The 26,807-nt window shown below is 44.5% G+C and overlaps 1 protein-coding gene across 2 annotated transcripts in view; it reads right to left on the minus strand.

The window, feature by feature from the left end:
* Positions 1-1,669: 1,669 nt before the first annotated feature.
* SRGAP2 (SLIT-ROBO Rho GTPase activating protein 2) overlaps positions 1,670-26,807 on the minus strand; it is a 105,131-nt gene continuing 79,993 nt past the window's right edge. For both annotated transcript variants that reach the window (XM_009888209.1, XM_009888208.1), the window contains exons 12-22: positions 24,976-25,006; positions 22,838-22,898; positions 20,792-20,869; positions 18,746-18,880; positions 17,277-17,382; positions 15,647-15,871; positions 11,975-12,054; positions 7,577-7,757; positions 7,017-7,163; positions 4,579-4,906; positions 1,670-2,053 (exon numbers count right to left, since the gene is read on the minus strand). In XM_009888209.1, the coding sequence (XP_009886511.1) occupies positions 1,670-2,053; positions 4,579-4,906; positions 7,017-7,163; positions 7,577-7,757; positions 11,975-12,054; positions 15,647-15,871; positions 17,277-17,382; positions 18,746-18,880; positions 20,792-20,869; positions 22,838-22,898; positions 24,976-25,006 (1,756 nt within the window). The remainder of the gene's footprint in view (positions 2,054-4,578; positions 4,907-7,016; positions 7,164-7,576; positions 7,758-11,974; positions 12,055-15,646; positions 15,872-17,276; positions 17,383-18,745; positions 18,881-20,791; positions 20,870-22,837; positions 22,899-24,975; positions 25,007-26,807) is intronic.

Consider the following 26,807-nt stretch of genomic DNA (forward strand, 5'->3'; position numbering starts at 1 on the left):
CATTGCAGTCACAAGGAAGCCAAGTGTGAGAAACCCACAAATTTAAAAGAAACTCAGCTAAACAGGAGAGGAAAATGACTTTTCTTATCTTGTCCTTGCCTGAATTTCTTCGATGAAAACATAAGATGTGCAGCTTTTTGCTTTTTTTTTTTTTTTAATCCCAGAAAAGTTTGGGAACGAGGTGAACTGAGGGTCTGACAGAGTCTCCTCTCCTGCAGGACCGCGAGATCTTCTTTACTGCTGTAAGTGGCACATGCCTTTTTTTTTTTTTTTTTTTTTATAAATTAAATAAATGTTAGCATTGTGGAAAATTCTCAGTAGAGTACAAAAGAGTTCATGCAGCCTGCTAACGGCTGAAGCATTTGCTGCCTACCATATAAATACAAATACTAAGAATTCATTCACACGTCTGCGGAGTCCTACGGAGGCATGCCGGTCTACCAGCGAACACGCAGGGAAGCCACTCCAGAAGCTGCATGCTGTCACATCACCGTCCCCAGCAGCGTTTCCTACACCGCTCTATGAGAGCGGAGATCCCTAAAGCAGTTCACAGCGGTCACAGCCACCGACCGAAGCATTTGCAACCGGGAAGAGGGAGAAGACACAAAGCTTGAGAACTTCCGATTGAAGTTTTTACAGTGCTTCTTAACTGGGATTTTGGTAAGGATCCATCTTGGTATATGATCAAAACAAGAACGTGTGCGTTAGTAAATGAACTCCCATCAGAGGACGCTTAGTTTTCAAAACTCAGCTTGTTTTTACATTCAGTCTCCCGAGACCACACACCACATCGTAGCCTATGGGCTGAAAATTACACTGAAAAACAATAAAGCTGTTTTTAAATATGGGAGAGCAAAGGGGGAAAACAGCTAGATTGTCCATAAGCAACAACTGGGCTCTTTCTTACGCTCCTAAACCTCAGGAACACGTTTGTTTATATTTGCACAGACACATATTACGTATAACTCCACAAAAATCTAAGAGTGTTCCAGAGTAAACTATTTTCCATGACAAGTGTCGACTAAAGGATGAGGCTGGACGGCCAAGAGCTTTGGCCCTGGGGGGAGGAATGGGGGAGCAAACAAACAAAACCAGAGGATGTGATGGAAGTCGAGACAGACCCTTAACCACCGTGGCACCAACGGGCGACGTAATAATAATAATAATGCACAAGAAACAGGCATGTCCAAGCTCCACGTAACCAGTGGCACCAAAACATGCAATAGACTAAAATCTATCCTATTGTTTCCCTGTGATAAATGAAACACAGAATATATAAGTCACTACACCAGTATTCAAAACATGATGCCACTAAGTGTTTCTTTCAGTGGCCAAACACTTGAACAAGGCATCAACTAGAAACCAAGATCCAACTCATCGCTTTTTGTGTGATTTCCTCCTCAGCTTCACAGTGACCCGATACTGGATTTCCTAAGCGGGGCATGAACTGTTTTGCCTTACGAACATCACTGATGCGGGTACGTGGGACGAGGTCGTTACCACTTAGGTTACTCCCAGGAAGCGCTCCCAGCAGTAAGTAGCAGTTCACAACTAACCTTCAGCAGAAGTTCAAAAAAAAAAAATCATTTAAATAGGAATTTTCACGTCTTTAACAGAGTCTCTTCATCTGAAACAACACAGTTATATCCACAGAGCAGCATCGAGTTTATCAGACAGTACAGGACTTGTCAGTAGGCTGCTGAGATGCAGAGGAGGCGACGCCGGGGCTCGTGGCGTTTGTTTTGGGGAAAACTGTAGGCTTCGGCCGAGTTGCCGGAGGTTTCACCTGGGTGGCCATTTTGACCGACTTCACTGGCCTGAAGGTGCAGGGTATGTCGCCGGCTGTGCTGGCGCTGCGCTGGAAAGCCGGTTCAGTGTCCTTGAGGATCTGAGTGTGCAGAGGGCTGGAAGGTTCAGAGGTGGGGGCCACCACTGGAGACGTTTTCAAAGGCTCCAGGGTGTCGAGGACAACATCTGGCGTGTGCTTTACGCTGCTTTGCCTTTCCAGCTCCCGCAGCTCGTTCAGAGCAGAGTTCATAGTAGCTTCAATATCCTGCAAACACAAAAGAGAAACCAAGTGAATAACAGAACCCAGAGACATAAATACAGAGATAAAAGTCAGTCTTTGAGAACGACGTATTTGTTTTCAGCCTGTAAACACCAACACTCAAATCAACCGGTGGGTCAAGGACCTTTAGGTGTCGAAGTGAAACCCACGCCAAACTACACAGCACTACATACTGAAGCCAGTAAGAAGTAATGTTTTCCATCAACAGGGAGCAAAATAATTGCTCACACTTTCTCAACGTTAATGTGGTCCTTTACTGGTCCCGATGCTGCTTGGACGTCAAAGACGAGCACAATCCCAAAATGCAGCAATGAACAGAAAAACATGTAATTCAAAGCATCAGGATCCACTCCTGTACTTTATTTGGCATGTAAATTCTCGAAGACTGATGATTTTGACATTGGCTGATGAGCCACACACCGAATGCTGAAATCTTTGTGTCCTCTTGCTGCCCCTTTGGTTTTCCTGCTGTCCGAGTAATCTTCCCTTCCCAGAAAGGTATTACACGGGACTCAAAATTTTAACGTTTTAGAAAACACAGAAGACATCAGAAACATACATAGAAATTCAAGTTGGCACTTCTCCTTCCTCTTATAAAACATGACAGTTGTTAACAAATAAATATAAAGAGAGATTTGAGATAAACCCGTGGCTTTTTGTGTTCTCAGGCGCAGCAGGACCTACATGTTTGCTACAGCCGGCGCTGCGGAGCCCGCTGGGGCACGGAATTCACCGGAGAGCAGAAGAGCTCAGCCTTTCTGTGACTCACAGCTTGGCTACAGCTTTTTAGCTTCCTTAGAGGTTTTTCAGGGGGTGGGGAAGGTAAATCAGCGAAGGAATGGTGGAAGGAACCAGAGACAGTAATCTGACACCTCCCGGTCTATCTTGAGGCCAGGCAGATTGTACTGACGAAGTTGGGGGGAAATATGTAAAATGCATGATGATTATTAGACGGTGTTTGAAGAGATGCTACAGGGCAAAGAGAAACACTAATTTAACACAAAAATTCTCCCCAGACTCTTCTCCAGCGAAAACAATGGAGTTAACGTTCTGGCAGGAAGAGGAGACAGAACAACTTCAGTTACAGCTTAATTGAAAAAACAAAGAAACTGATTTATGTCAACCAAAGCCTTGGAAGGACAATGAAATATGAAGACAACAAGAACCGTATATTATAATTCCACTGGAATAAATGGGCTAAAGATATTAATAACAGCAACATACAACTTTCCATGAGAGTACGTATCAGATTTTTATTTGGACCTTATTTATTACTTGGCTGTTTTGTCACTAAAAGTGATGTTGAATGTTCACGTATCTTCCCCCAGCTCTTTAGAAACCAGGCAGGGAAGTCAGGTCTCCCAGGGCTGGCTTTGTAATCCGAGACCAGGCATTCCTTGGCTTTAGATAGATCCATGGCATACTGAGAGCAGTTGGTAGAGGCAACACACGTGTGCGGGCACATCTCACAGCTTGGGAGCGGGAGAAAGGGAAGATCCTTCATGGAAGAGGGGAAATTTGTAACATTTACATCATTCACCCCACTAGTAGCTGTCATCCGTTCAAAATCTAAGCCTGACTTTCAATTGTTTTCTGTTCTCCTGGTGAAAGCACAGATGCAAAGACACCGCTTGCCTTTTTGGTACCAGCAGTGGCTGCTGTGGCAGCTCACAGTCCCGGAGACGGGGAGGGGACAGACCTCTGCGCATAGTGACGCAGAGAATACGCACAGAGACGAAGAATCCGCAATAAACCAGTCTGTGGCAAAATTAGCAAAGACGAAGGAAAAATCCTACGAACACCTTTCCCTTTAAGCTGCACAGAAGGGATGTGAGCAGAGGGTTTCCTTGTTGCCTGGTCAGTGTGTGGAGTCGGTCCCAAAAGCCGAGCTCCGTGTAAAGCCAGAGCACGGCGCATCGGCAGCCTGCCCTCACGTCGAGGCACTTCTCTGAACAACTAACTAATGAAAACGAGCACTATTAGGATCAAAGTTGGTTTCTAGTCACACGCTGAACCCTGTGAGCATATAAAGATGCCACTGTGAGCACTGTGCAGCTCAGCAGCCTGCTTTTATTTTGACTGTGCTACTGCATATGCTTCCAATGTCTAACCACAGGCAAGTGTGTAAAACTGACAGGAGAATGTTAAATTGACACTAAATACTTTACTTTTCTCATGTCTTGAAGTCATGATTGTTTAATTTTTTGCTGACAGCTTTGGAATCTGTGTAACTTTCTGAAATGGACGTTTTTATTGTTGAAACTAAATTCTGAAAAAATGAACAGGGCCAAGTTTTTATGGAGGAAAGACCTGACTGTTTATCTTCCCTCGTGAAAGCAGCCTCAGCGACTCACACAAAGTGAGGCCAAAAGACTACGCTCAAGCTGTGGAGTAAGTGAACGTTGCTTGGCGAGAAGGGAAGGGATATGAGATTAAATCAGACGTCTCACTGTCTCCAACGTCCTTTAAGTTTCCCCAACAAATCTGTACGGCAAAGCACTCCTATTTACCTGTGCAATAACTTCAGGGTCCATGGGCCGGTGGTTGTTGAAGCTCTTGGACCTCCCGGCTGTCACAGTTTTCCGGATCTGAGGGCTGTCTATCCTGTTCTTCAGAGACGAGTGTCGGCTGATAGAATTGAGGCTGCCGTGGCCACTGATGGAGCATTTATCTGGAACGTCCTTAGGAAGACTTTGGCTCATAATGGGCTGAGATGAGGGTCTGGAACCGGCTATGGCTCCTGGGGAGGCTGGTTCTGCCATTGAGCTACCTAGTCCATGGCTGTCACTTTGACGGAAGGCTCTTCTGATGCTGCCTGACTCTGGTTTCTTTCTTTGCCTTCAGTCACAAAAGCAAAACAAGTCAATACAAGCAGGTACACATAACGGGCTGTCATTTGAAGATATCCCCCCAAAACAACACAGAGGACAACGGGAAGAGACACAAAGATACCCAGATTACAAATACACCCAGGATTTTAGGCATCATTGTGAGACAGTAAAATTATAAATCATTCCAGTTTAACACCTCTAACAAGACTGAGTTTCTGGCAGCTGTGCACATTCACAGCAAAAACAGAAAACTTGGATGGAACGTAATTAACTTGGTCAAGAAGAAAAGAATTTATATTTGAACAAAAAAAACCCTCTGTGCCATCAACAGGTTTTGATGATGTGTTTTTATTACATTAGAAGAGCAGAGCTACAATTTTTTGACTGGAGGACACAGTATAAGTCTACTAAGCTCCTGGCCCAAGGCATCAAGTTGTTATTTTCAGAGATTGGCAAGCAAAGAACCCCACAGTTTGGGGTTAACGATCAATTCCAATATTTGCTGGTGGTAATAGATGTTTCTTTTTCCACTGCTTTAGCAGGACCATGAGGCATTATCTATGTAGGGCTAGAGATATACCAAAAGATGATGTCAAATGGATGAGCTGGTCCAAACAATTTAGTTTCTACCCCAGCGGTCTGACAGCACGATTCCATTCAAACCATATGAATGCAGCAGAATACTTTATGCCATAGGTCTGAAGCTTGGCATCCATTATACAGGGAAGAATCCGTTTATATATAGCACCAGCCCCATGAATAACTGCAAGAAAGTGTTAACTCCAGTAGGATTTTGGCATCCAAATAATAATTCAGTGGGTGGCACAACTGTCATTGCGAAACCATCTGATTTAATTTTGCTCAAGTCTGTTCACACATAGGTCAGAAGATTCATTCCTAAAGAAAAAACAACAAAATGAGTCTTATGCTACTATTGCTAAATATCAGTTTCCCTACTAAAGGGAAAAAAACTGGAGTGGACATTACCCAGGCTTCTTACAAACACTACATACAACACTACCAAAACCGGCAGATGGTGAAGCTCCAGCATAGGTCTGTTCATTACACAAATCTTTCCATAACTGGCAGAATGGCAAACTTCAATGGCTCAGGTAACATCTATCATACAAGAACGCCCAGATCCCAAGCTGATGCAGATTAACATAGCTTCACTGGTATCAATGGAGCTCTGCCGACTCACATCAACAAAGGACCAGGCTCCGTGTAGGACATTAGCAGGTCCAGACTTTAAAAAGGATGTATCTCTGTAAATGCCTTTATAGACTACATTCTGTTAAATTAACTGAAGGTTAAAAATATCCACTCCCATAAAACTGCAGTTATCATATTAATACCTTCACTGCACAATAGAGAGAACTGTTGGGTTTTGGTTTTTTTTAGTAAGAAGGAAATCATCAGAAAGATATGTGGGATAAGTCTGCTCTAGAATAATTAAACAGCAGATCAAGAAATTTAGTCTGTTACTGGCTTAATTTCCCAGGTTTGTATTATGTTGAGTGCTGGCTAAAGTAATGATTTCTGGTTGAGGATGTAGTTAGAGCAACAGGGAGGTGTGTACTTTCACTGCAAGCATATGGTTAGTAACCTAAGGTGAGAAGTGCTGGAGAAACGAAAGAATGTTGCAGGCAATGCCAGATGGTGGGACTTAAGATACCTCATTTAGCACAAAATGTGACACTAGTTTCTGAAGAAATTGTCCCCCACCCCATAAAACAAAACATCTTAAATGTAAACGAGACACAACAAATCACAGAACATAACAAGGAATGGGAACACACAATTATAAGAACTCATTCCGCTATTCCCCTCCCTTTCTCTGTGTTCTGAGCTTATAAAATAGGACATATTTGGGAAAACAGGAACAGATGGCACCTTGGGGATAGGGAAGAGAAGCCAGTGGGATTTTAAATGAGCATGGGCCACACTGGTGACAGAGAGAGAGAGGACAGCAAAATGTGAGCAAGTTAGAAGAGAGGGAAGCAGAGAATAATGGTGGCAGCGCTCATTAGTTAACCTTTTTCAGGGAAGGAAATATTATACTGGACTCATCACCAAGATCTTTACAGTTAAGTAAAATAATGCAAGGCTGTTCTTACTTGTTGATGTTTGCAAGGTAAATATCTGCGACGTGACCCCCACTTGGGCAACTGGCACCAGCTCTAGCAGTCACTTTTTCTTCCGGTGGCTCAGAATTTATTTCTATTTCAGACTTCGGACTGGATCTTTCAGAGACACCATCCTCACTAGGAAGGAGGAGGGAAGGAAATCACAACCAAAACAGGACCAACAGCACCGAATTTCAAATACAGCACTGTGTCTGTAAACATACATACAGGACGACAGCACCGTGCTAGCGTCTTTCTCTTCAGAATCATTTCAAATGAGAGCGCCTGATTTCTGTGAGCAACCTGGAGATCCCAGCTCTGTGTCTTTAACGGGCTGGCACCACCAGAACAATTTTTATGTCACGCCTCCACATACGTGGACACCTACGCCTCTGCGGAGCTCTGCTTGTTTCAAGAGGACTCCCTTCTTGCAGGGAAGGTCGAAGGATGAACTCTCCCCACCTGGTGTCAACCCCTTGGCACAAACACTCCATTCCACACCTGAGTTTTAAGCAAGCCCATCTTGCAGATGGGCTTAAAGTGTAACATACGTGTCTTGAACGACGATATACTGATGAGGAATAAGGCCGTCAATTCCATTGTGGCGTCCCTCCCACCAGTCATCTGAGGCCCGCTGATAGAGTAAGAGAGAAGCTCCTTTTTTAAAGGACAGCTCTCGTGCAGTCCTGCCAATGTAGTCGAACTTCGCTATTGCTTCTATGGGCTCACATTCTAGGAGATAGAAGGGAATAAACAATAATTCACTAAATACTTGGGCTCAGGTAAGTATTCAACAGTTTAAACCTACCATAAAACAGCTTATGACGAGAGCATGGAAGAGGATAAAGTGTCGCTTCTTAAGGCAGCAGAGGGTTGAAGCAGTAAGATTCAGAGGGGAACCCCTATAATATGAGGATGTTGCAATTTCAGCGTTTACTTAATCTCTGCATGGTGGACACATGCACGTTTTCCAAGTCATGAACCCACTCACGGCAATTCAAGCGTACAAAGGTGGAAGCGGCAACGGCATAATTAGGATCTCACTAAAATAAAATAAAATTCAAATCTGGGTAGCAGTCAGGCATGTTCCAGACAAAAATCTGCCTATGGTACGCCTTCCTAAAGGCAGCTAAACTAAACCTCCTGGGCAGGCAGGCAGGCGTCGTTATTAGCATTTAGGGAGGGAAACATCCTCTGATTCCAAGCTGCTTCAGAAATAAAGCGCCTATTCAGAAGGAAATTTCTGCTGCCTGTGAGGTTCACCTGACCCAGGAGACCGGATTCCGGCACCGTGGGAGGCCGTGCTATTCATCGAACTGTCACAGAAGCTAACGAAAACATTCAGTGCCTCCACTGCTGCGGTTTGTGCAGCGATCGGGAGAGCAAGCGGCTCCCCCGGGCTCCGTACAGCTGTGCTGCACCGTGCACAGCGGCACCGCGCTCGGGGCTGCACTACCTGCTCCAAATCTGACTGCTCCTACTTGAAAAGCTCACAGAAGAACTACAGCCATGCCGTGTCTGCAACCAGCCGCTAATCCGGGTCCCTGTAGGACTCGGGTATTATACAGAGGGACAATATGGGCGTTTAGACACTCGGGAAAATCAATATGAAATTCACGTGGATTATTTTTAAGACTCGGAAAAATCTGCCATTGGTTGAGTCTAAATATATATTAAGCCAGTTCCCAATTCTAGGCAGACATCAGGGGAATGGAGATGAGCTCAGCCACATGGCCCCAGTGGACTTCAGCCTCTAATTACTTTAAAGGAGCTTTAACACAGCCAAGCAGTCCACAGAAATTGAGATTATTTTTTTCCCTGGGAAAAAGGTTTGCAGTTCCTCTTCCAGGACAAGAAAAGATACGCCATTTCACTCTGAGGTCTCCTCTGCATCATGGGAAGCTTCTACAGTGCAACAGCCAGCCAAAAAGGACTGGGAGGGCAAACACGAGCCACAGGTTTTACAGTTATTCCTTGCGAGAGCATACACTCAAGAATTAGGTCTCCAAGGCTGCCCGTAGGCAGGCAAGGCAGCAGCTGGGCTTGAGAAAATGTGTAGCGTACGGTCCCTCAGAGCGAGCTGCCGCCGCAGTGCCACCGTCGCGTGGGCTGGTCTGCGAGAGCAGAGCAGGAGCATCCCCCAAAGAGCCCCATCAGCATCTGTAGTTACAAAGCTCCAAGTGACCACGCGCTGGGAGCAATCGGCAACAGGACCTGCTAGATCGACTCCCCAGCAGTTAATTTCTGCATTACTAAATCACAAAGCTCAGAATTCTGTCAAATCGCACACTTCAGGTAAGCCTGTGGTCAGCCTCACACGAATCCCGTTATCAGCCCTCGGCAACCAGTGGGATATTTGCAAGGGTGACAAAAGCCTGGCCCGTGTTTGCAGTTTGCGATAGCCGCCTTGCTCCAGACTCCCCAAAGCACAGGGTTATCTGGTTTTGGCTCCTTCTTTCCTCTTGTTTTGCCTCTGGAGCCAGCTTCTTCATAACACTAAAAACCCGATAATGCTGTTTTTTGGTGTCCCCCTCCATTTAGGAAGGGGATGGGAGTGTGGTTTTGTAAATTCCATCTGTTTCATTAAGAAGTGTTTATTGTTCCAGATGAGCGCGGCACTCAGGTTTCTTATGTTTCCAATTTGCTTTTTAGGACTCTGGCTTTCATCCAGAGAAGTGATTTTAGACTCTAATTTCCAGTAGCTTTTTCCTACTACACTTATGCTCAGAGAAGAAAGCTGTGCGAATAAAGAGAGCAATAACACTAAGCCAAACAATTACCCCTGCCAGTCTGACTGCCTGTGCAGGAAAGCAGCAGTTTAAAATCTTTCCACTCATACACATAATTTAACGAACATACGACCTGCTTGTCTTTCAGCATGTCTGACCTCTTATGCCCATCTCAAACCAGAGCATCCACTCACTCGTACAGCGAGGCTGACGGTGACAGCAGGGATGTTCTGCAAAACACAACCTCTCCCCCCACTCCAAACCCAATTCCTTCCTTCAATGAAGACGAGGGGATAACAACTTCACTTTGGGACGACTCAGTGCCAGCCTCACAAAAGAGCTAAAGGAACAAGTGCTTGGTCACATCTAAAGACTGAAGGAGGGAAAAAAACGAAGAGCATCAGTCCCACTGAGTTGCGGAGTCGTATGCTGCACGCCTGACGAGTACGCCCGAGGTGTGACACTGCACAGCTCAATTAGAAGGATGTGAGACTCAGTTAACCAGACCTTGCTGCTCCCTCAAAGCGACAGAGGCCAAGCTCCCTCCTCTGCTTTGGTGCCAAATGCTCCCTCCCAAATGCTTCCTATGGAATATTCCGTGTAGGTTGCAGAACTCCATCCAAAACGCCTCCAAATTTTACCTTGCTCAGGGGCCCCACGCAATCTAGTTCCAGAGACTGTAAAACAGTGTCTTCTCTAATCTCTAACTGCTCCTTTTCCCATCGTTGTGCCCTCGCAGCTACGTGAGCAATCTAAAAATCCCATACAGAAGCAATGCAAGCACACCCCATGGTGTTTCAGCCCGTAGAGTTTAGTCCCAGACCTTACAGATGCAGGATGAGTTAGCCTTTCCTTCGTTACAGCAACGAAATTGCTCCTTCTTTCGGTACCAACTCAAAAAGGACATGTTTTCATCCATTTTTAAGAAGCTACCACTTTTCAGAAAGAACACGACTGTTCAAGACAGACAGCGAACTCATGGTTCGTTCCTGTATGCTTTGTGTTTCCTCCCAACAACCTTGGTGAGGAGCCGCCGCGACAGTGCTTGGCCTTGCTGAGAGAGAACGGATTTTCCAGCATTTCTAACAGTGCTCAACATTGTTTACTTTGTTATTGGCGTATGAACATCACGAAGCCAGCAGGAGCACAGCGATGCTGTGGGAAAGGTTTGTTAGGCAACTGCTGGAGCAAAGAGAGCAAAAAGCAGCACAGGGACACATGGCAGAGCCATTGAGTAAACTGCTACAGACCCGCTCAAAAAGGATACCAGCTAATTGTCAGGGAATGCTACCTTCTTCCCACCTTTACAAGCGAGGCCATCGCAAGTAAAACCATTGCAGAACTTACTTCGACAATTGCACGGGGCCGAAACCCAAGAATAATACCATACTCTGTTCTGTTTTGGTCAGTCTGCTTTACACGCCAGCCAGTATTTTGGGGATCACCATTTCACACCAGTAACGTAATCTCTTCCTCTACTCGGCATGGGGCTCACGTGCAGCCGTTCCCCATCGCAGAAGGCAGCTTTGGAAATATTGACAGCAGACATGCCGAGACTGCAGTGTCACCTTCTCCTTTGGAAATACTCTGAAATTCTCAGCATTGGCACCCCTTTTTTCACTGGTCAGAAAAGAAGGGTAACAGGGTTTGCCAAAGATGACCCAAAAAATTAGAGAGGCCCCCAGGCCCCTCTAGCCTAAAACCTGGCCTCCCAGTCGAAGACAAACAATTTTTGATTTTACTTTGCTTGCTTCCTTAAAGCAGAAGCACCGGGGCTTAAGGCACTCTCCAGTCCCTTGCCAGAGCCACCGAAGGGGGAAACGCCTGGCAGACGCAGAGCGGAGCAGGAGCGCACGCTGAAACACATCCAGCCTTCGGCTCTACGCTTCCCCCATGACGTCCAACTCTAAGATCCTTCTGGGGTACAGATGAGCTCAGTCAGTCATGCAAGCGTGGAGTGTGCCCAGGCCTGCTGCTAAGATAAGATACCTTGAAAAAGGGATACTTTCAAAATAGTGAGGAAACTTCTGAAGATTCCTGTTGATTCCATACCTTTTTACTTTTTGGCATCAAATGCTGTATGCGAGGTTTCAAGTGACTATTCTGATTTAAACTCCACTTTGGATCTAACTATGAACTTAAATTGCAAGGCACTATCTTCCCTGCCTCCCCCGCAGCAGGTTGCACCAGTTAACCAAGGAGTTAATAGACTTTGCATACCATCATCACTGGTGTGGTGTTCAGCCGTAACGTCCTGAACCGAGTCTTCTGTTGAGGCTCTCTCTCCGTGAGGACTTTCACTACAACAGAAGGAAGCAGAGAAGATGCGTTACACTGGTAGAAATTGAGTTTCCTCATTTACAAAAATCAAAGATAACTTAACTAGGAACACCCATATCGGAAGTCAATATTTAAGTTCCACTGTGACAGACGGGCTGCGGATGCATTTGCACATACTGAAGTTAGTGTGTCTAAAAATCAAGCTAAGTTCTCATTTGATCAAGCAAACCGAACATCTTCGTTAACCTTCTTGCATGCTATCAGCAAAGTCCAACTTCAGATCTTGTAACCCAGACCTCTGGAGATGTTCAGAAGCCAGACAGCAGTGGCATGTTTGGTCTAGCTCCGCTCTGCCATGCCAGAATTATTCCCTCAGCTGTATTCTCCATTGCTCTAATTAGCTCATTAGATGACTGATGAGATAGCTGCCACTTCCTGGGGGAAATTATTTCTCAATTCATAATGATATTTCCAGGTCTGAGTTTGTCATCTCCCTCCTTCCCTTTTATCACAATCTTAACTTGTCCCGTTCATTTTACTGAACGACTCCCATAGCCAGAATCGTCTGGAATCTTTATTTACAGAGCACCTAAAACCACCAAGAGTACTCATTTATGTTTTGCATGAAGAAAAGCTTTGAAAGGATCAATAGACAACAGCGGCAACCAAAGGTTATGTTTTTGTAAGAAGCTACATGAGCAGTTCCCTCAGGACAGGAGCAGAAAGGAAACTGGACGAGGATCCGTTGCCTCTCCCGGCAGCTCCGCAGACCTGCTGCCAGCTGGCAGCGCCGCCTGCCTGCCCTGCCTGCTCGCGTTCGAGGGAAAAAACTGCTCGCTCCTCATCTTACCAGACGCTGTTGCTAAAGACAAAACGCGTTTGCCGCACTCTTACACTGTAACTCGTTAAAGGTGGTTTTTAATTCTCTCACGCAGTAATAACTTCCCCCCTCGTTTTGGCCTTGCAGTGGGTAAAGTGATCAGGGATGTAAAGCGCTCTCGCTTTGGTAATCTACCTCCTATGCTCTTTTAAAAGAGAGGAAAAAAAGAAAAAGGAGAAGGGGTAAAACATTTGGATAATTCTGGCGTGTCATTATGCTCAATCCAGATGACACGAAGCTGCCCCAACATCTTCTGAGTCAGTTCCTCAGGAATCAACCTTTCCCATCCTCTGCAAAGCCTTTATTCTACTTAATAAAGTTTACAGAAGAACCTGAAGCCAGATGGAGGTCTCAAGAGGAACACAGCACTGAGGGCTAAAGTTTCACACAGACTGTGAAGTAATGTCGCGTACAGCCAACACTACAGATTCAAACACTGTGCAAAAACCACGTGCCTCTTCCTATCCATGCCTCCAACAGCACTTGCCACCAAAAAACCTGTCCTCGCTGCAGACTCAGTCTCTCTGCCATGTGAGCCCTGGGATGCTGCAGTGGGAAGCACTGGGCTGCCGGGTTTCACCCCGAGGGCTGCAAAAGCAATATATACTGCCAGAGGAATGCAGTGCAAGTTGAGAATCTATAAGCTATCTCCTTCCCTGCGACTCCAAAGGTCGCACTTGCCGGCACGCAGAACTCCTGGACTCTCCCCATGCTATCCTCGTGCAGTCTCCGACGGACAGACACAGCACAGCCCTGGGCTTGACTCAGAGGCAGTATTGCAAAGATACACAGCCCTGAATGTGTCATACACTCTGAACCTTGCCCTACTCCTTTTCACAGCTCCCCGGCAGCTGCTGACTCCAAGCGAGTGCCGCTCGCAGCGCGAGCGCAGGCACGGAGGCGCAGAGCACACGAGCCGTGGCGCCGAGCCCGGGCAGCCTCCACGCCAAAGCACCGTCTGCGAGCGCCCTGGCACGAGGAGGACTCAGCCCAGTGAAGTGGCACCGGGAGATCACAAACGTAGCGGGCTCCATTCCCTGATGAATCAGCTGAACGACAAGGATTCTCTCCGCTGCTTGCACGCTTTGCGGCAAGGAGCCCTATGGGCAATAACTAACAACTATCTAAATACCAGGGCTATGAGAAAGCCTGAATGGGAACCAGATGCTTCTTCCTGACTTTAAGCAGTCTGCCTCGCTTGCTTCTACCCTTCTCTGCTTAACAGGGTCTGAGGTCAGGGTGGTTAGGAAGGGCAAGGAAGAAAAAACAAATGCCTTCAGAAAATCGATATTACCTTCCAGGATATTTTGTCTCCTACACACCCACATGAAGCATCACCCATACTACAGCGTGTGCTGAACGTTGGGCAAACTGTTCCAGTGCCTCACCACCCTCAAAGTGAAAAATTTTTTCCTAATGTTTAATCTAAACCTGCCCTCTTCCAGTTTGAAGCCATTCCCCCTCGTCCTGTCACTCCATGCCCCAGTAAAAGTCCTTCCCCAGCTCTCCTGGAGCCCCTTTAGGGACTGGAAGGCGGCAATAAGATCTCCCTGGAGCCTTCTCTTCTCCAGGCTGAACAGCCCCAACTCTCTCAGCCTCTCCTCATAGGAGAGGTGCTCCAGCCCTCGGATCTTCCTCGTGGCTCTCCTCTGGACACGCTCCAGCAGGTCCATGTCCTTCTTATGTTGAGGACTCCAGAGCTGGATGCAGCACTCCAGGTGGGGTCTCTTGTCAAAAACCTCTTGTCAAAGATTTATAATTTTTTTTCTCTACAATTCTTTCACATATTACATCAGCTAAAAACATCAGAGTGAAGGGTAAAACAGAATTTCCAAAAGAGGCTCTGGCAAGTCTTCTGCATCCAGCAGTTAGTACAGAGGAGCCTCTCCTCACCGCATGTATGGAGACGGAGGCGATAGTTAAAGCTACTCTGAGACAAGTCAGGCAAACAAGGCTAGCTCTGTCACCAGAGTGACTTCATTTTTATAATGTATTTATTTTAGTATATGAAAATAATCATTTGCATTCCTGGGACACTGGAGGAGGGAAGGAAGAGGGGGAGAAGCAGGACACAATTTAACATTCCTCATTTTCAGAGGGAGAGATCGGCTTGGCCAGTAGGAAAGAAAACACCTCCTTTCCTTCCCCCACTCCCCAACCTTCCACCCCAGATGACAGGAGCCGCTCTGGCTGAATTGTTTCCAGATGTGGCTTTCAGACTGAACACGCGGCTGGGCCTCTTGAGCTTTAAGCTGGATGGAAACGGTGATTTTGCATTCCTCTCTCTTCCCTCCCCCACCATCAGTGCTACCCTAAAAATCAAACCACGCCACAGCTTTCCAGGTTCAGTTGCAAGTGACCCCTGTGTCTGAAACAAAGGCACTCAAGACAAGCAGAAAAAAAGGGAAAAGAAGGAGAAAGAAAAAAAAAAAGATTGATTTTGGCAGCTACCATACCAGAACATCCAAGAAAATCCCTACACAACCTTGCCCTTCAAGATAAGTGAGCTGGGTTTGACAACTGGATAGCTACTTTCTACCAGCTTATTTCTTTTAAGTTGATGACTGTCCAGAGACACCACAGCCATCTTCTCTTCCATAAAACAGATTTCTGAAAGGCTGGGCCAGATGCTCGAATCCAGAATTAGACAATGCAGAACGCGTGACTGTAACATGCTAACCCATAAATAAATATCCACCCATTCATTTTCTCCTTGGTGGTATCTATCATACCAGTAATCCTCAGTGTTTCCACCTCTGCTATAGACTGGACCCTCCAGCTCCCTTGGTCCTGGGAAGATGTTCTCATGTTGGATGATGATGGTTTTGATCAATTCATTGACATGAGCTTGGCAAGAGACTTGATCATGACCTTCAGGCACAGACATCAGTGTTGGCCCAAAGCAGATGGCTAAATTGTAGGGATCCATCATGTTCTCTTCACTGAACTGAGATAAACTGCAAAAGACAGATGTGGGGAGGAGGGTTAAGAGCAGAAAACAACGTCATCATCATCATCATGATCTGCTGGAGAACACACAGCTGATGGGAAGGTTTGCTTTGGGCTTTCTGCTGTTTAAAGCTGCTCGGCTGGTACATGAACGTTCTGAGTCTGTGTAAAAAGTGAGATACGGATGGCACTTAGGGAGAAATGAAAGAGAAACCCCAAAGGAAGTTTGAAAGCTCAAGACTAGACGAAAAATACTGGGTGCTGACTTTACAAGGGGAGGACATTTTTCTTAATCTTTGTCTTTAATTCTTCTGTATTATTGCTGTTCATAGCCCACTTGCAGCCCAGCACTCAATACCAGAGTTATATCAGGTGCTCTCTGCATAAGTGCCTGTGTGCAGAGTGTTACACCCTTTCTCCAAGGCCCAGGAGCTTCTATATGGTGCCATTTTTTAAAACACAATTTTCGTCTCACTAAATTTTGTCCCAAACCTACCATGTAAACCTTTCTGATACCAATTAAAGATTGAACAGAAAACTTAAGTTGCAATACAACTCTCCTTGAAACTCCATGTTTTCTAGATCACTACATGCAATAATTAAAAGCTACTGAGACTGGAAAGTCACATTTCAGTGACTCCAGGAGTGACATCTGTGAAACAAACTCCCTGCTTTCCAAAGAGAAATAACCACTTGAATATATGGATAGGTTTACTAAATGTCCTGCTCCGTTTTAATACAAATCTAGAAGAGCCTCAAACCCTAACACTTTCATTTTAATTTAAGCAATAAGATATTCATCGAAGGTAACTGATGAACCGGAGCTTTACAAAAGCAGACAGTAAGCCTCAGGTCTCTGTTAGGTCAAAGTACTGTCTTACAGTTGCATTTCTCTCTCACCTAAATGGTATTCAAAGGGCTGTGACAATGTATATAGAACCTCCTGGTTAGGACGTTTTTCCTTTATGCTACACCCCAGGTGTCAGGACCATGTTAGTGGAGGAAACTATTGACTCCTTGCTGCCAAGGTATGCAAGTAACCAGCCCCGTGGAGACGACTGTTTTTAAAAAGACACACTCACTCTCTAGCACTCACGCTACGTAGTACACAGTGCTCCGTGCTGGTGCGGTGCCCAGTTTCTGACTCTTTCATATCACTTTTTGCTTGGATTACCAGCACATTATTCACTTTCATTTCTGGAACTCCTTCGAGACTGCATTCGAGTCACTGGGATGAACTTCAACCAGGCTGAAAAGCCCAGGAAGGCAGACAAAACAGCAAACTACTGTGGCATCTGCACCTTGAACTGTTGCTCAGCTCACACGCAGCAATGTTAAGGCTGGTTGTTGTGCCATTCGTTACGTTTACACCAAGTACTGCAGCAGGGCCGTGGCGCTCTCAGGGATACTCACTGACTGAGGAATGCAAAGAGGTATCTCATTACAATCAGAGTGGTCTTCGGCAGGTTCAGAAGCACTTTGCGGATGTGGAGCGCTCTCTCTTGTAGATTATCCATTGCTGAGAGGAAGAAAGAGCACCAGAGAGTCATCACGTCACCGTACCCACAACCAGTCACTGAGTCCAAATGCAACCAGTATACTATGATGGTTCCTGTGCAAACCATTAAGAAGGGCAGCCAGCAGGGCAGCCGCAGCAGCAGGAGGGAGGAAGGGTCTGCCCATTTCCCGGATCCTCCAGCGCTGCCTGCCCAGCACGGGAACGCCAAGGCTGCCGAGCCTGTTGGCGAAGCCTTTGACAAAGAAGGTCCCTGAACATGTGAAACTTCACTGCGAGTTCCTTCCTAGCGTGGGAGCACTGGATGTCATCTGTTTCAATGGTTCTGGCACAATAGCTCATTCAAGTCAGCTTAGAAAGGTGGGTGTTTAAAAAAGAAATTGTATAACACTCAAAGGAAAATTAACATAGTTAAAGGGTGAGGCAAAAAGCTCTGTGTGCAGCAGCCTACTGAGAAATAAGTGGGCAGCATAAATCATCTCAGAAGGGAGAACTTATTTGGAAGCAGATTTTTCTTTTCCTATAATGTGAATTCAACTCTGTAAATGCATTTATCAGGAGAAGAAAACCACGAGCCGTTTTAGAAGCAGTTATCTTCTGCTTTACTTCAAAGGCTGCCACCGCAAAGGCCATTTCACTACTTGGACAATAGAATCATTCTTCGGTTCTGAAGGACATGGCACTAGTCAGGCCATTTAAGATGAGATCGTTCACGTACAAAAAGCACAAACAACTCTCTGCCCACCAGAACCACCTTTAGAAACCATCAAAAATGTTAACAACTGGACTGTGACCGCCCTCATGATTCATACTCTTTAACAGGAGTCAATAGATGGCCCCGCGTGGTGATGAAGCTAAAAGGTGTATGACTGCTACCCTGGCGGCCGAGGAGAGCGTGCAGAAGCCCAGCAGCAGACCTACGGGCAGTGTGTGTCTATCAATGCCAGGGAAAGTGCGTGGGGCAAGAAACCCTGATGGCGATGCCCGCTTCCGAGAGGGCATTTCTGACACCTTCTGATGAGAGGTCTTCGTTTTTTGGAAGTGGAGGTTTTTGCTTTATTCTGTTTTAAGAATCATGTCACAAAGCACTCTCTTAGAAAAATCTATGCCACAGCCCTTAAAATCTATTAATTTCTATCTCGAGCATTCATTCAAAAATTGCTATCAGAATTAGGATGGCTGTAACCAGGTAAATGTCCAGACTCTGGCTAACAGAGACTCAGATACCAGTGCAACACAAACCCAACCAAAGTAACCATAAAAAGACTATTTTGGAGCCAAGAAAAGGGGGGAGGGGAAGAGAGGACAGTGGAAGGTGAGATTGGAAAAATTAATCTTATTTCTTTTCAGATCTTCATATACTTACTGACACAGGCAATCAGATCATGAAAGATATCCTTGGGGAAGAGAGGGTGCTCCAGCCCTCGAAAATAGAGCTTCAGAACTCCTGCTATCGAATCCATGTCATGGTCATTCTGGTCCCCAGCCAGTGGGTCTTCCCCTTCATGACAAACAAAGAAAAACAGGCAAGAAAATTCAAAATACTGGAGAAACGAATCAAACTGGAAGGACGCACCTCAGCTGGAGAAAAGGATTTATGCAGCATAAAGTTAATCCCACCTACTCCAACTGCACTACAACCAGCGTGAGGCAGAGAGAGATCTCTCCTGCGCATCGCAGTCAAGAAGAGAAGCCTCTGACAGCAGTCCCAGGAGACCTGGGACAGCTTTCTGTCACACAGACTACAGTCTGCCACCGGAGCGCCTGGCTCACGCCCACGGAGGGTGGTGATGCTCCTAGAGCGGTAGTAACACCTCCGGGCTCTGCGCTCGATAATTTGGTAGGGTGGGAACTTCACAGATCCACCACGGAGGTGAACGCTACACAAGCCAGGAGCGGGTCTTTAGGCAAACTCACACCCAAAGCTAAGGGGGATTCGGTGCCCGCACAAGAGGCCGCTGAGCATCGTGCCTTGGCTCAGCAGGACACAGACATCTCGCGCTGAATGGGCTGGGGGAGTGTTTCTGGGACAGATCATTTGTCACTGCAGATATGCCACGGTTTGTCTGTATTACAAAAGAAAAGATGCCCACTTAAGGAGTTGTTCCCTAGGGAAAACTCCCTATCACGTATAATTAGATTTAATGATGGGGCAATCCTCAAATTGAAGCTATATATATCCATTATGTGACTGAAATTACCAAAGCTTGCCTATTATCTTAATAACACACAGGATAATAAATGGGCCACTACAAACCGGAGTATTATCCTTGATATTAACTGCCACCAAGGGTTCTGGATGAAGTAATAAACTGCAGAGACATTATTGTTAACTTTGTCAGTTCTGTATATCATATGCTTTACAGAGACAAGCGAGATGAAGAAAAAAAAACCAACCAAACCAAACCCATCACCTTTTTATTTCTGTACGTTAGTGCTGGAATAACTGGCTGGTTTCCCAAGATGGCTGTTATTTCCTTTATTTAAAAAAAGAGGTCTTTCATTCTGATATCAAGTCTTTACCTACAGCCTATGATATACATTTCTGTTTCCTCTATTCTTGAGGATTTTAGTTCTCAGGTAGATGAAGACAGGTGAAATTAGATGCCATGTTTCATACATGTTGTCCATGAAACTCCTCTCTTCCCAAAAGCCAAAGAAACTTGCTATGCCTAAGAAATTACTGCTCGTCTCTTCCAACAGCAAGCGTAGAAACACACCAACTGTATTCTTTTAGAGTGATGTATTCAGGGAATTAACACAAGCCCTGTTGTTTCCAGTGACCCAAGCAAGACTGGGGAGATGGGCTGCAAGGGCGGCCTGAGGAGCAACTCCTCTGAACCTGCTCTGCCAGGGAGAACAGCCCAGTTAGAAGCTGATGAGTCAGGAGGCTCCCAGCCGTTCTTTGCCTTTGTATGGAATGGTTCTTCCCATGGAAAATCAAATCCATTAAAAGCTATCTCAAGTTAACAGTGTCTTGAAATTTACTCTCTCGCTTGCTGATACTCAGAATAAAATACAGCCAAGCTCTGCCTCAAGAACATGGAAAACACAGAACTTCATCCTCTAGCAGCCAACCTGTTCACAAAGAGCTGGGGGAGAGGGCAGGGAAATGCAGTTACACCTGATAATGAAATTCCCTATATCCTTTAGTCTTACAAATAATCAATAAACTATCAGACATGAGAGAAGATTGAATTCATTGTACAGACACTCTACAGGACATAAAGCACAATGCCAAACAACTGAGTATTCAAGGTTAATGGGGACTAGGAAAGTGTTTGGGCTAGACTCACTTAGGAAACACAAAAATCAAAGGATCAAAATATAGCAACTTGCATTGAAAATATGTCATTTCAGAACATTTAAGCAAAGTAATACATTTGGCAATAATTTCTGAGATCCTCCTTACCTCTCTCAAATGCATTTTTTATGTCATTTACTTCAACTTGTGACCCAGACACTCTGAATATCCCTTCGTGCTGCAAACCTGTAAGACAATAAGAGACACTGATAACAGTAAGATAAGATAAGATGGCTCCTTCATCAGCTACAGCATATATGACAAAGGAAACATAAGCAACACAGGCAAACGTATACTGTTTTAAAAGCCATCTTTCCCTTATATGTCCAAGCACATACAGAATATGCAAGAACAGAACTCAGCACCACGGAGAAAACATATTAAGCCTTTTTCGCAAACGGACAGAATAACTGGGTTATAAAAGCCATGCATGTTATCTTTTACCCTGAAGGATCCCCAAAGGATTTAAAGTCATAAAATAACGGTATGAAGTAAAATATGGCTAACTACACAATGAAGCAGTTTATTTTGCAAGAGAGATACCGCAAATGCCCAGAGCAAATCAGCCAATTGAAACAGAAACATTTAATTACCCCAGCATGACCTGCTAGCTAGGGCTTTAGGACAGACTTTAAGACATTCTTGCTAAAATCTAGGCATTAGCAATGTCATTAAATCCAATTATCAAGTAGGCGAGATGTTCCAATATATTGCCATCGTAACAATTTTGTTGGTACATGTAAGATGAGGAACAACCATTACAAATCAACTAATGAACAAAGTGTACGCTTCACGGAGGGAAATCCACTCCCATTCATTCAAGGCTTGTACCTGTAGACTTTCTGAAACAGGGAATGCTGCAACATCTTTGCTTTATATATAATAATGGCTATAAACTAATAAGCTCTCTTGAACGCACCTGTGGCCTCTTCCTCTCAATTTCCGCAACTGTTTTTATCACAATGCCATGAAACCTTCGCAGCACGTGGCTGTATCTGGTAGCTGCGACACACAGCTACGAACAGTGAAAAGAAAAAACCCCAAGTGCAGAGCAGCAAGAATGAAAATGACATTCATCCCACACCTACGCAGCAAAACATTTAGAAATGTCAGGCTACCTCCAACGAAACCCATTCCTGCACTGTAAGCGCATCAGGCAGGCAGTTTTATCACTTCTGCCTAAAGTGGATTTGTTGTATAAAAGCACGTTCCTCCTAATTACAAACTGTACCTGTAAGGCCATGATGTGACATTCAGAGCAAGAATCAGCTGAGTCTGTTGGAAAAAAAATCTTTCTGTTGGGGATCTAAGCGAACTCAGAAATAGGAGTTTAAAAAATAAAACCTCCTAATGGCCCTGATTTGGTTCGCATTGCAATGTGGTTTCAATGACTTTTCCAGCAAATGTCCAAGTATGGACTTAATGAAGGATTATAGCACTTTGATCTTCCAAGTGATGATGAGAATGGGACTCTAGATTATAGTTTCTAAAATGGTAATTAAACAAGGAAAATTAAACAAGACCTACTATCTGGCTCCGTGTCTTGGTTAATGAAGATAAATTCAACCTCTTTCTACATATGTTAATTAACAGCTGTCTCACATGCTACTAACAAATGATATCGATTAAAAATGAAAACAAATTACAATAAACCCATAAAATCCTTTACAGCATTCAAGGCTGTGAAGTTAACCTTCGAAACAGGTATAAATCATCTCATTGCAGCAATAAGTAAGCAATTAATTCACTACTTGACCTCCTACATTCAAATATTTAGTGTTCCTCCTCCTCTAAGAAGAGGATGATGATTGTTGATGAAGGCCACATCTCAGCGCTCAAAGAAAGGTGAGTGGACGTGAGGCATGAGTGTTATCTAAGGATGGGAACCTTATTTTACAAGGAACAAAAGGATATTGTTGGAAGAACAACATTTGCAAGGTCAGTTATTTGCAATAACCATTTGGAAAAGCGATCACACGCACGATGCCAACACCACAGCCAAAACGTCAGCGATAGTTTCTTCATATTGCAGTCTCCAGGATTCCTCTGCACAAGCACTGTGGCCTGAGCTACTCTGAGCATTTTTCAGAAGGCTTCTACATCACCGTTCATTTTATAGAAATACCACAGGATACCTTTTGTCCATAAACTCACCATGTCTGCTAATGAATCGTATGCAGCTCTCCACCACCAGGGGAATGGCTTGTGAGGAATCCTGCACAAAGAGAAATTTGAACAAGAAGAGCCATCAGAATGCAGAGTGATGCTAAAGGGGAGGGGGGAGAATGGAAAGCAAATTTATCCTCTCATCTGCCATATTCTGCTTCCATGCAGTTCCAGATGTGTTTAGTTTCTGGACCAATTGCCGAACACCTCAAATATGAGCAATTTCAGGATTGCACCACACTCCTGTTTTCTCACAAAGATTTAAAATAGCTCGTCGGTACCCTACGGTCATGAGGTGTGCCATACGGCTCATGGAAAACACTGCCTTCAGTCCAAACACAGTGAAACCTTCTGGATTGCCAGTTTCCAGCTTAAACAACATTCATCGAGACTTTCATTATGGAAATAAGCCTTTACACTTCCCTAGTCTCTGCTTCACAGCATAGAATCATAGAATGGTTTAGGTTGGAAAGGACCTTGAAGATCATTGAGTTGCAACCCCCCTACCATAGGCTGGGACATCATAGATTACTTTTCAGACAACCGAAATTTCTGCAATGTCTGCAGTTATTCCTCCCATTTTGGGGAACAGCAGCTAAGCAACAGAGGTGCTGCTGTTGGCTTAAGGTCAGATGCCAGTGATTAAAATTACCACGTGATTAAAACTTCCAAGGCCCTGTTTATGTACAGCCTCTTCTACAGTAGTTTTGGGCAGCAATACCTCTGATTTGTATCAAAATGCTCACTTGTTAGCACGCTAGAGCATCACATTTCAATCAGTTCAAAAAGATGACAGTCTACTCAAAAATATATATATATATAAAAACCCAATTCTACTGTTTTCCTAACTTCTTTAGGTTTAATGTTGTTTTGTTTTATTGAAATGTCATAGAACTTGGTCACATAGTGACAATAATTTCTCTACTAATTAGCCATAGCCAGTTAGAACTCGTCTTCTACATGCTGTACAGAACAACACCAACCAATTAAGAACACTTCAGAAGCCATTCTGCCGCTCAGCCGGCCCCTGAGGACACGCTTTATTAATAATCATCCAAACAGCATTACAACCCCCCTACTTATTTTTGAGTTTGACAGTAGGAACTCGAAGAAGCGCATATTCTGGGTCCCCAGCAGAGACTAAAACTCTCGGGATAGTTATGTTTTAAACTGTTAGGTCAGATTCAAAAAAGCCCACTAAACCCACATGCAAGTGATTTCACGTAGGTTACTGCGAGCTGTGGCTTCAGTGTTCGCAAACAGATTAATTTTTAATTTAGGTTTCCAAATCAGAGACTTCAGTCGCTTCTACTTGAGTCAGAATACATTTCTGAGACACCTCAAAAACTATTTGTGAAAATGGCAATCGGGACACACACGTACTTCACTTTCAGCATAGGAAAGGGCCGTTTTTAGAGCATAAATAAAGGAACAACAATTACGCTCAGAAAATGAGAAAGGTTTGACTCTGCACACCAAAGCCACAACTTGCTCTCTTACTTAATTTCCAATACAAAGAGATCCTAAAAAATATAAAGCAGCATCCCAAGACAGACGGTGTGAAATAAAGTTCCAAGCCAACTTTTGTCTTTACAGTAGCAACAAGAAATATTTTGGTTTTTCTCTATCTCCAAGAAACACATTTTAGCTCATCAGGTACTAAAACGTAACAGATTTTCCACCACAGCCCAGGAGACAGAGCATCGCTGTCGTAAGTCGTTATTACAAGAAGGCACAACACGTGAGCAGTTACTGGTTTAACAGCACTGTGGTGGGATACCAGTGCAAATAAAGGGAAAAGAGAAGAAGAAACAACAGCATGAAACCCATAAACCACGACTGTCCCGACAGCTCAAGGCTGTTTGGCATTTTTAGTTCCAGGTCTGTCAAAACACAGAGTAAAATTATTTTTAAATTTTGTCAAAGAAAGTGAATCAAGGCTGTGGATCCATGTTTTCTTGATTCCAGTTACTGAACGAGCAGACACCAGTTCTGCTTGAACAGACTGAAAAGGTCCAGGTAAGAGAGGGAGGGAAGGATAAAAACACTTCCCTGTTCTCCATCTACCCTCCTCTACACAAACACACACCTTTCCCTCTTCTGTTACTTAAGGAAATGTTTCTTACCTGCTTCCTTATGGTGGAGCTGCGCCGGCCGCTGGAGAGATCAGAACCGCCCATTGGTGCAGGAGGGAAAAACAGAACAGAAAAGTCAAGATAATCCTCTACTATCGCCCTTCTCCTTTGTTTGGTATTCCAAACCATGCGTATTTTGGAGGAGGGAAAGGAGTCAGATATACACGTCAATCATAATGACTTAGTCTCATTCGATTTACGGAACTTCAGAAAGATTTTACGTGACTTTAAATCACTAAACCCCTGGAATTGACGCAAGGGAGTCCACCACTTTGACAAAAGGCTCCCCTTGACATTTTAATTCCAACCGTATGGAAAGCTGTTATATAGGGCTCCTTGTTCAAGATGAAGTTTGTTATAAATTACACATAGCTGTTCTCTGACAGAGCCCCTCTCAGAGGGGGGAAGCGGGTGGGAGCATGCTGGTTCCTACCGCGCTGTTACCAGCGCCCATTGTGGAGTCTTTGTTACAATTTCTGATAAGACTTCAAATAAATAAATAACACCACCACCCCCCACAAACGCCAGCGCACACTAGCCAGGCTGAGCCTTTTCAGTAAAAACCATGATGGTCTCATTTATTTATGCTGGTAGACATCAATTGTAGAAAAACAGGAAAAAGTCTTGCTTTGCCAGGATTTTTCCCCTCAAAATTTATTACTGGGGTTTCAAATTCCTAAAGTTTCTTGTAAAAATGAAGCATGAGAGATAACAGTGGAGAGGCCCTAATGTATCGTTCAAGCCAATTCCCCGCTAGGGCAGATGGCTGCTGAATTATAAATAAGGCGATTAGAACTGTGATTTTTAAAAAGACCGTACAATGTGTTAATTCAGGGGAAATTCCTTTTATAAAAATCAAAAACACTGAATGAAAAAAAAAGAAATCAGATTCCATGGGCTGTCACAGACAATAAGGTCTATTTTAAACTATTAGCAGTAATGATTCTTTGATATTTAAAATTGTTTCATGATGAATAATATTTTATTATTACAGATGTCAGGCTCTAATTAGGACCTGTCAGCTTTGCTTTGCTGTAAGGAATGTGAAAAGTAGTAATGACTCCAGATCGGTAGTAATCACCTTCCCTTCGTTAACACGGCAGGATGATGCACAGCCCCTACTCCAGCTCCTCCTGCCCAGCCGAGCCCTCGGAATCCATCAATTTGGAGATGGAGATTTGTTATCTTTTATAAAAATCCCATCAGGAGGAGCTTAGTTATGGTTCTGTGATTGGTCCTAATTAGAAATGAAAAGTTTATTCTCCGCGACCTCTATAGTGCTGCAATCCAGTTCCACGGCACAGCAGAGAGCATCAACGGGATGAAGAGTTTTCCAGTTTAGGTTACAGCAGCCACGTGGATAAACCCTGCAGAGCCACGGGCCCATCTCCCTCACGGAAATACAAATGTGTTTACAAAAATCTTAGTCTGAAGAATACTTCTCCGGGTGATAGTGCCAAATTAAACAGTTTCTCACACCTGCCTGTCCCCTTCCTGATCTGGATCAAACGCACAGGGGCAAGAAAAAATGCAAGACCTCCATGTAGCCTTTTTTTTTTTTTTTTCTCTCTCTCTCCTTTGGTTGTTTTTAACCCCAACCAGTTTCCCAACCTGTTGCAACAGGCAGCCCTGCCAGCAGGTGTACGGTCACAACTGCGGCGGCAGCACAGGGCAGCAAGAAGCAAGGAGAGGTGTTTCTGCAGGCACTGCATCACAGCAAACATTCATTACTCGGCTGACCAGAGGTTACTACCCATAGGCATAAGCCGTACCGCTACTTTGCCCTGATGTAGGTAATAGCCATGGCATTTAAAGCCATATTA

This window comes from Charadrius vociferus, unplaced genomic scaffold (assembly GCF_000708025.1).
Source record: "Charadrius vociferus isolate BGI_N301 unplaced genomic scaffold, ASM70802v2 scaffold266, whole genome shotgun sequence".
NCBI lineage: Eukaryota > Metazoa > Chordata > Aves > Charadriiformes > Charadriidae > Charadrius > Charadrius vociferus.